The 10,549-nt window shown below is 36.7% G+C and overlaps 1 protein-coding gene across 1 annotated transcript in view; it reads left to right on the plus strand.

The window, feature by feature from the left end:
• The window catches only part of AAGAB (alpha and gamma adaptin binding protein), a 66,524-nt gene that overhangs the window by 24,585 nt on the left and 31,390 nt on the right, over positions 1-10,549 (plus strand). The window contains exons 2-5 of the mRNA XM_007957425.2: positions 1,967-2,157; positions 2,285-2,381; positions 2,706-2,795; positions 4,512-4,595. Of these exons, the coding sequence (XP_007955616.1) occupies positions 1,967-2,157; positions 2,285-2,381; positions 2,706-2,795; positions 4,512-4,595 (462 nt within the window). The remainder of the gene's footprint in view (positions 1-1,966; positions 2,158-2,284; positions 2,382-2,705; positions 2,796-4,511; positions 4,596-10,549) is intronic.

The following is a 10,549-nucleotide window of genomic DNA, read 5'->3' on the forward strand; positions in this document are numbered from 1 at the left end:
GAAGACCATGCCGGGAATGACAGTTTGAAAAGGAATGGCGTGGCATTCATCATCACAAAGGATGTTTCAAGATCTGTCCTGAAGTACAATGCTGTCAGTGTTAGGATAATATCCATACACCTACAAGGAAGACCCGTTAATATGACTGTTAAAAGAAATAGTATAAGTATAAACTCATGTTTTTGAATATTGTTATATGCCTTCTGTTAATAATTGAAAAATGTTCAGTAGTTTCACAATGTGCCTTAATATCAAGAGCTTTATTTTAAATTTACTTTTTTCCTTAAAAAAAAAGCTTTTCATTTTTTAGATCAATTCGTCCTAATAACTACATGGTAAAACTTTACTAGTAAAACTAATACATGTGTGTATGCTTGGTTCCAAACTGAGCTAGGTTTTGAAAAAAGTGGAAAAAAAGCAGCTCCTTTCTGTATGTTAAGGAAAATTTTAATCATGTTAAAATCAGACAATATAAAAATGAAATTTGAAGAACTATAGGTAAACAAATATTGGTTTGGTCTTGTAATTCTAAACACTGTTTAATAAAATGAGCCATCCTTAATGGATCTAAATAGTCTAAATGGTAATTAATAAGCACATTATTAATGCAAGCATACACACATGTATATACATATATTCCACATTATTAAACGTTATTCCTAACAGTTGTCTGAACTAAATAATTTCCCCATACTTTTATGTTGAGCAAAAACTATGTTTCCAAACGTATAAGCTTAGCTCTGAAATTTAAAATTTAACTTCTAGTTTTTGTCCTGCTGAATTGTGAGTTTGAAGAATATTTTATTTGTTCATCTTAGTATGTGTTGAAAAGGAGTTTGTGGCCATTTATCTGTACATTCTTCTAAGATAACCCAGTTAGCGGCATGACATTTTACTTCTTTAAGCTCATTTTCCACATTTTTTAAAATGAAGGTTATGGGACTAGGTGTGTGAGGTAAAAGTCTGAGTTAGAAAAATACTATATGATGTGAAAATGTCCCTGACATTTGATGGTTCCCTGACTACATCTATATTTATTTGTTCATCATTGTCTTGGCTTTTACTGTAAGGAATTTCGTGTTAGTTATACTACCAAACTGCATGTGGATTTCTGAAAGATTTAGTTTCTATTCCAAAGGATTTAATTTGCTTGGCTGTTACACATTTAACATTTGCCAGAGATGTCTTTGTCAAACAAGAATTTGTGTTAGCTTTTAAGAATGTGAACAAGGCTAACTATAAATGTAAGTGGGATCATTTATCAGTATCTGTTCTTTTATTTCATTAGTTGAATTAACGTCTAAGCATTTGGCCTAAGGAATATATGCAGTGTCTGTATTTTATTAATGACTTAGTCTTAATCTTCTCTTTCTTTTATCTTAAAATTAGTACAAAATAGTTACGAATTACCTTCCATCTCCTGTGAAGTACTTACCAAAAAAAAAACCACAAACTCACTGCTGTTGAGTCGGGTCCAACTCATAGCGCGACCTTTCCTTGGGTTTCTAAGGCGGTATCACTACGAAAGTAGATTGCCCAACCTTCCTTCTGAGGAGTGGCCGGTGGGTTTGAACTGCCAGCCTTCTGGTTACCAGTCAAATGCTTTAGGCACTAAGCCACCAGAGCTCTCATGAAGTACTTAAGCAATAAAATTAATGGAGTTATCATTCTTCATCTTCTACTTGCTCATTTCTAGATACTGGTTGGGTGACTATTTTGTTCTTTCCTGCTGTCTAATCTAGTATAATTTTTCCATCTTTAATGGAAAAAAGCCAATGACCTAAATTATGTCACCATCACTTTCATAATCAAATGATCAGATACTCTAATAAATACAAGGCCCTTTGAAATCCTTACAAAAAGAGAAACAGTAAAAGTACCAGATTAATCTAGTATCCCACTGAGAAAATTGACTGATGTACACTGATTTTGCTTTGTTCATGGTAATGTTATGTCATTTACGTAGATATCCTTGGAACAGAGGATCTTATTGCAGAAGCACCTTCCAATGATGCGGTGAGATTTTATCCCTGGACCATTGATAATAAATACTATTCAGCGGACATCAATCTATGCGTGGTGCCAAACAAATTTCTCGTCACTGCAGAGATTGCAGAGTCTGTCCAAGCATTTGTGGTTTACTTTGATAGCACACAAGTAAGACTTTTTTTTTCATGGAGCTGTGAATAATGCTTCCCCCCTACATTTTCTGTGGATTCTCTTAATACCTTTTTTTTTTTTTTTTTAATGTTTTTGTTTGTATTTTTTTTTTTCCTACCTCTAGAAATCTGGTCTTGATAGTGTCTCCTCATGGCTGCCACTTGCAGAAGCATGGTTACCTGAGGTGATGATCTTAGTCTGTGACAGAGTGTCTGAAAATGGTAAGGTACTTAGATGGACATAATTGGTACATACATTTCCCATTCCTTGGTGAACAGAATACATTTGTTTCGTTAACTCAGAATTGTGCTAAACTTTACTATACCAGAATATTTCAGCCACTTTTCTTTGGAACCTTGCTCTCTCTATATTTTTTTAAAAGAATGGGCACTCAGGAACACTTTTCTCTGTATTACTTTATTTGAAGTGCTTTTAGAACAAGACTTGATACAAGAGAAATACGTTGAGATTGTGGAGAATATTGCAGAGATACTCATGTTTTATTTTCTTTGTATTTATAAACATTTCTTTTATGTGTTATATAGGTGTAAATCGACAAAAAGCTCAAGAATGGTGCATCAAACATGGCTTTGAATTGGTAGAACTTAGTCCTGAGGAGTTGCCTGAGGAGGATGGTAAGTGTTTATGTCAATAGAAAACATGGCATTTTGATTCAGATGTGAGAGATTATTTTAATTCAGGGAAGAAGAATCACAGTAAAATTAAAAGAGCATTATTCTACTCCCCACCCCCAAGCTATTTGAAAAGATTAGAGAAAAATTCATTGATAGGGTCTTACCATTACCCATTTTAGGACTTTTGAAAATGTTATCTGTGTGTTTTTCTTACAGATAAAAATAGAGGATGTGTACCTTAAATCTTTGTGATTTCTTAATCCCTTACCTTTTCTCCACTGCTCTTCTACTTGTACCACCCAGGGCCAGCTATTAGAGACAAGGCTCTATGTGAACTGTGTTCTGTAAACTCTTAGGAGACTTTTCTTTTTCAACCATATGAAAACTATTTCTGTTGTTAATTTCCATATGTGGTCTTATAATCCCAATACCTGCAGGATTTCCATTTCCTTAGTACATAATTACACCTTGCTAAGGAGCTCTGGTAGCATAGTGGCTAAGGCACTTGACTGCTAACCAGACGGCTGGCGGTTCAAACCCACTAGCCACTCCTCGGAAGGAAGGTTGGGCAATCCTACTTCCGTAGTGATACTGCCTCGGAAACCCAAGGAGGGGTCGCTATGAGTCAGGTCTGACTCGACAGCAAATAACAACAACAACAACAAGGAGCTCTGGTAGCATAGTGCCTAAGGCACTTGACTGCTAACCAGAAGGCTGGCGGTTCAAACCCACCAGCCACTCCTCGGAAGGAAGGTTGGGCAATCCTACTTCCGTAGTGATACTGCCTCGGAAACCCAAGGAGGGGTCGCTATGAGTCAGGTCTGACTCGACAGCACATAACAACAACAACAACAAGGAGCTCTGGTAGCATAGTGCCTAAGGCACTTGACTGCTAACCAGAAGGCTGGCGGTTCAAACCCACCAGCCACTCCTCAGAAGGAAAGTTGGGCAATCTACTTCCACAGTGATACCGCCTCGGAAACCCAAGGAGGGGTCATTATGAGTGAGATCCGACTTGACGGCAGTGAGTTTGGTTTGGTTTTGGTATGCTCACTAGGATTAATATTCATATTTTGAGTTGTTCCAGTCAAATCCCAGAAGCAAGGTAGCACCAATATTTAGTTTGTTATTATTTTTTATGACCCTTTCCCTGCCTGTTATACTTACTTAGTAATTTTACTTCTCACTCTTAAAAACTATTTTTCTGTGATCAAGAATTTCTTCTCTGGGTATCTGTCATTACTAATAATCATTATCCGTGGTTCCTAGGAGAAGATAGGGCATTTACACGATTTTATACCATCTAAGAAAATCATTTCTACCTTCAGGAAACTTATTTCCTGTGGATAAGCAAGACTGGTATTGCTTACTCTCCTGGTATTACATAATTAAAGAAAACTTACTTTTTGGGTGAATATGAATGGGTTCCATTGGTGAGGCAAGGGAGTTGACTTTAAGTTATAAATCTCTTATACTGTGTGTTTATTTCATTGTTTTATTTCTAGAATAGTTTTATTAGGAGCTCTAACTTCTGTATTTGCTTTATTTTTCTCTTTAATATGTAAATTACAGTGTAAAGTAACAAATAAATAAGATAATTAAGCCACAGTTATTTGAGACTATGGCTTGAGTGTTATATTTCTACATGTAGTTGAATGTATTTGTATGTATGTATAAGCGTGTGTGTAAATATATATATTTTTTCTCTCTGATTAGATGACTTCCCAGAATCTACAGGAGTAAAGCGAATTATTCAAGCCTTGAATGCAAATGTCTGGTCCAATGTTGTGATGAAGAATGGTAAATAACTTGGAACTAAAAGTCATTTTTTTCTTGTTCCTTGTAAATTTTAAGTTATTCTCATGTATGTGGAACCATTAGGATTATGTGCCATCTGTAGATTTGTTTTAATTCTTGAGTCCCCAGGCATTTCTAGGAATTTTGAATATATATTTAAAAATTCAGCAAGAATTTATAGTATGATTATAATGTGCCTAGCATTGTCTCTGGCTTTGAGAAATACCCCCAAAATTGGAAGACATGGACCCTATCCTTAAGGAGCTCGTAATCCTGCTGTGAAATCTGAGTGTGCACTTTTAAAATGCCAGGTAATGATGCAAGGCCATCTGTAATGAATGCAGAATGACTGATACAGGCAGTAGGTGCATAGAGTCAGAGATGTGGCTGTTGCTGTGGGCTTGAGTGGACAGAGAGCTTTGAGGAGAAAGTGAGTCTTTGTGGTAGTCTTCCTGGGATGGCTAAGTTTTGAGTTGATGAAGGCGAGGGTTATAAACCATGAAGGAAACTTGGCATCAAGAATAATGGCTGTATCAAGTTGATAGTAGCAACTTAAAAGATTAAATAGGAACCTTACGGGGCAGTGAATTTATGTTAATGATGGAGAAACAACTCAGAAAAGGAGGATGAGAACTAACAGTTGTACAGCTTGAAGAATGGTTATACAACTCGGAGAATGTAATCAGTGTTACTAGATGGTACATGTAGAAACTGTTGAATCAGTGTATGTTTTGCTGTGTATATTCTCAGCAACAACAGCAAAATAAATAAAATTATATCTGGGAAAAAAAAAAAGAATAATGGTCATATGTTCTGGCATCACTAGGAGAATGTCGCCTAGTATTGGAAACTAGCTTAGAAAGAGACCCAAATGCTAGGCAGAACAGTCTGGGCTTTTTCCTATAGGAGTTGGTGAGTCACTGGAAATTTTTTAACAAGAGATTGATGCAAAGAAGTTGGCATCTTTGAAAGGTTAATGGGATGGGGGTGTGCTGAGTGGTTTGGCATTTGAAGGAGGTGGAGGTAGAGTCTGAAGTCAGGGAGACTACAGCAGCTGAACAGCAGCTTAAGAGTGAGGTGTTAGGGCCTGAGCCAATGTGGTGGCAGTGGCCAGAGAGTGGAGGGCTGAACATGACATGTCGTCTGAAGGGGGTAGGCTAATTGGCACACACTGGAATTGCTGCCTGTGTAATGTCTTTTTCCTATAATACTTGGTTGCCTCATCAAGTATGCTATGCTAGGTGGAACACTACAGAAGGAAATGAAAAACATCTTCCTTTATAGTGAACTTGTTCCATTTTCTGTGATATGAAGGGTCAAGTAGATCAGTTTTATAGAAATAGAATATTTCGTCTCAATTTTTGGTTGATACTTGAGTGTTTCATAAGATCAATACCCTTTTAGCTTGACTGAGATTTGACCTAATCCTTGTCATCATTAGAGAGGCTCCTTCTAGCATAGCAGTGTCCTCCTCCTTTCCTCTCACTTCCTTCCTTCTGTCTTCTTTCTAAACCCAAACCAGAAACCAAACTCACTGCCGTCGAGTAGATTCAACTCATAGCGACTCTTCCTTGGGTTTCCAAGGCAGTATCTCTACAGAAGTAGATTGCCCAATCTTCCTTCTTATTTCTAAACCCAGTGCTGTCAGATGGATTCTGACTCATGGCAACCCCATGTGTATCAGTAGAACTCTGCTCCTTTGGGTTTTCAATGGCTGGTGTTTTCAGAATTGCCAGGCCTTTCTTCCAGGGCACCCCTGGGTAGACTTGAACCTCCTTACTTTTGGGTAGCTGCTAAGTGTATTAAACATTTACACTACTCTTTCTGTGTAGGAGGAGTCTAATTTGTCTGCTAGTTACACTGAATTGCCAAAATAAATCTTACTACATTGCTATAGCAATGAAAATAAGAAGGAATAAGGAGATTCTAGTCATGTGGTTATCTTCCTGTTACTAAAACAAACTCAGAATTAAGATTTGGTCCTTGCTCATTCATACATCCAGCAAGTCCTGTTGAACCTTTGCCATAGTGTGAAACATTGGTCTAGACTGTCTACACTATAAAAATAAGTTTAAGACATGGTACATAAACTGGATCAGTTTAGAAAAAAAATTATATGCAATGGTGCTTGTTATATTTATGAGAATTATTCTCAGAAAAGCTTATTTGGCTTCAATCACTTTTTGAAAAATCTGACATACATTAAAGTAGTGCCTCGTAATTTATATTCACAGTTATAAATTTAGAAGCTGGACTGAACATGCTATATTACTTTGGAAATATGGTTCAACATGTATTTTGAAAAAATGTCATTCTACTTGATCTAGACACTAAATAATATTCTTAAAAGATCTGCAAAACACGCCCTGGAGAGAACAATCATGGGAGAAGGAAGGGCTGCTTATGCACAGGGAGATAGCTCAGGGTGCAGAAGAGTATGAAGGGATGGACACTGGGAGGAGGTAACTATGGGGAGGAAGTGGGGGGGGAGCTGCTGCATTGTAAATTTTGGTCAATGACATGAGACAAAGTATATGTGAACTGCTGTATGAAAAGTGAATTTACTCTGTAAATCTTCACCCAAATCCTAATAAAATAATAATAATAATAAAATAAATAAATAAATAAAAACGCAAATACTATTTAAAAAAAAAAAAAAAGATCTGCAAAACAAAGAGGCACATTTTGGATTTTTCATGTTTCTTTGCTCTGAAGTATCTGCTTTCTTCTTTTCTCCATACAGTACTGGTTAACCAAAAACTAGAATATGTGGCATGAGGAAAATTTAACTTTCTCTGGGAAGAGTCTTGAATATGGAAATACAATAATATTTGGATACAAACAGGTCTTAGGAAATGTGAAGAGCATTCTGGTATAGCCTGACCTAACATTAACGACAAAGCTCTTCATGAGTATATGTTGGATTGTATTTCTCTTCCAGGGTGATTTGCCGCCTCAGTCTTTGCAGAGCCCTGCTTTGCCAGTGGTCTATCTGTATGCCTCTCATGAACTGCTAATGTTCAGATGAGTTGATTTGTTTTGGGGGTCTCTTTTTCTGCTTTTTCATTTTCATTTCCCCCTTCTCTTTCATTCTCTTACTTCTTTTGTTTAAACCAAAAAGTTGGCTGACAAACTGAATATATAATAGCTGTTAACTATCAGAGCCCCAACTTGAACTAAGATCTTTATGATTTTGAATTCTATGCATTTAACATACTGTAACATTTACCCTTTTAAACTGGATTGTTGTAGTACAGTTTCTCCTTTGCTGCTGTTTTTCTAGAGAATCAAGAGACAGTTTCTGATTTCAGCAGTGCCAACCAACTATGTGACCTTAAGTGGATCTCCTACTCTCTTGGTTTTATTTTTAATACCTAAAAGAGATTGATCTCCATCAATCAATGCCTCCTAGTCCTGACTGCACATTTGAATCACCTGGGGAGTGTTTAAAAAAACTATTCTGCCTGGGTGTCCCCCAGACTGTTTATATCAAAAGGGATGGAGGTAGCTGCAGTATTTTTTTAAGTGCCGCAGAGATTCTAACATGCAGCCATAGTTGAGAATCACTGATACAGTTGATAGTCATCTAGTTCTAACTTGTAAGAGTCTGTGCTTACTCCTTGGGGGTTAATTAGACATACTAGAAGCTGCATTGGCCCTTTGACTGACCCACTTTCTGCTGTTCCTAAATCATGTACTATTCAAAAATTGAGTTCTCTGAGTTGCAAAGCCAGGGCTGTGCCCAGCATAGAGTCACCTATAGACAAAGGTGAAGAGAAACATATTTCCTTTGTACCTTTTTCTAGTGTGCTCTGGCATCATGAAAAGATCACCAGTGCTTGTACTAAACAGTCTTTTGTGAGATTTGAAATAAATAATGCAGACTTTATAAGTGACTGTATAATTGTCTAAGGTCATACTTTAGACCCTCACATGGCATCTGGGCCATTTGAATTTTCTTCTGTGAGCTTCATGAATGGCAGTTGTGCCCACTTTCTGTTAGGAAGGTACTTGGCGTAAACTTTTGAGACAATTATATTGGAAAACCATCATTTTTCTTCCCAAATTTTTAATGCAGTATTTTTTCTACCAAGTCTTGACCCAGATTCTATGTTCTTTGTATTTTATAGAATTTAAGAAGGGGGCATTATTTTGTTTGGCATGATAGTGTCTGTGCATTAGCTAGGAGAAGACGTTTAGAACATAGAATCTGTGTATGTGCACCTGGTACGGCTTCTGTGTTTTATAGATGGGGAAAATGAGGCCCCCGAGAGGAGCCGTGTAGTGCCTGTATTCACACAGTGAGTGAGTAGCAAAGGTGCTACCAGAGGGCCCGTCTCCTGACTACAAGTGGTTTTCCATTACAGTGTGTTGATTTACATTATTGGCCAGTTTGAGAAATGAACAGAGAGCAGTTAAATACTTTACCCAAGTTGCATGGGAAATCATTGGTAGTGCCGGTGAGTTCATTGGCTACAGAACTCCCTCAGCCTCAGTGCGTCTGGCACGAGTAAGATGTTAATGAGACTGACTGAAAGTAATGATTATATCTGAAATCATGGACTTGTTTATTGCCTTTAAGTGAACTAAATAAAACTTTAAAATTTTAAAAAGAAAGTTCTCTGAGATGGTGTTGATATTAACTCTATCCCATTGTCTATGTAATTAAGCCAAATTACAGATAATTCTGGATAGGTAATGTAATAAATCCTTATATATGACTTTTGAGTGAAATAGAGTTTCTATTTATTTTCAGATATTTTACTTGCAGTCACAATAGAATTATTCTCTTTGTGTTATGACTCTTATTTGTACATAGTAGATGCTCAGTTAATATGTTTTTATTATTTAAAAATTTAAAGTCAAATTGTAAGAGCAAGCATGAATTATAGTACTATATTTGTAGGCAAATTATAATTCTGGAAAGAAATTTATAAATCTGTCTGGTATAGCGACATAATATGTGTGTTAACTTACAATAACTTAGTTTTACATCCTTGCCTCTCCCAGTGTCTTATTTCATGAGCTAAAGCATGCATTCTTTAATGAGGGGCATGACTGCCAAGGGGGTGAAAATGGATTATTGGGGGGAAAAATTCTTACCTCTTTTTCTTTATAATGTCTGGTATTTTTCAGTTGGGAGTTTGTCATAATTTGAAAAAAAATGTCAAAAATGGCTCTTTAATAATGTAGAATCTGCAAAACACCACATAACGTGGATGAACTTGGAGGACATTATGCTGAGTGAAATAAGTCAGTCACAAAAGGACAAATATTGTATAAGTCCATTACTGTAAAACTTAAGGAAAGGTTTATCTATTGGAAAAAAAAAAAAAAAAAGGCTCTTTAGAAGGCTGATAATACAAAAAGGTTGAGAAATATTGAGCTAAGGGAACCGGTAGTATATAGTAAACTCTTTCCTAAAGGAAATCCCCAGATGTCATTGCATTCATTGAAAAGGTCAAACTTCTAGGGAAGTCAAGAATTTCCACTAAGTATTAAAGGCATGACTTCAGAAGGGCCAGGAAATAAAGTGGTTAGGACTGCTTTACAGTGGGCTGTGCTTTTCAAATGTCCTGATGCACATCCGTTTACTTACTGTTTATCCTTTCCTATACTGGCCTGAGAAAATTTCCCCTACCAGAAAGTTTGACTACAGTCAAGCTAGCTCAGGGGAAGTAATGTAGATAAAATATCAGCTGCCTAGTTGAGTCACTCAGCCGCTATCAGAGCCTGATTTCTGGTTATGAGAACCAGCCATTTGGGTCTGTCTTTTATCATTTGATAATGTCCCCTTATTATCATTATCATGAAACAAGAAGCTGAGGGTCAGTGTTTTTTGCCAAATGGACAAAGTTTAGAATTCTATCCCCCTCTCCCTCCTTTTTCAGTCTCTGGTAAGATTGTTTTCAGGTAGTCTGGTACGTCAGAAAGCCTAGTTGCAAACTGCTTTATTC

This window comes from Orycteropus afer, unplaced genomic scaffold, assembly GCF_000298275.1.
Source record: "Orycteropus afer afer isolate SDZICR_OR568_19922 unplaced genomic scaffold, OryAfe1.0 scaffold00015, whole genome shotgun sequence".
NCBI lineage: Eukaryota > Metazoa > Chordata > Mammalia > Tubulidentata > Orycteropodidae > Orycteropus > Orycteropus afer.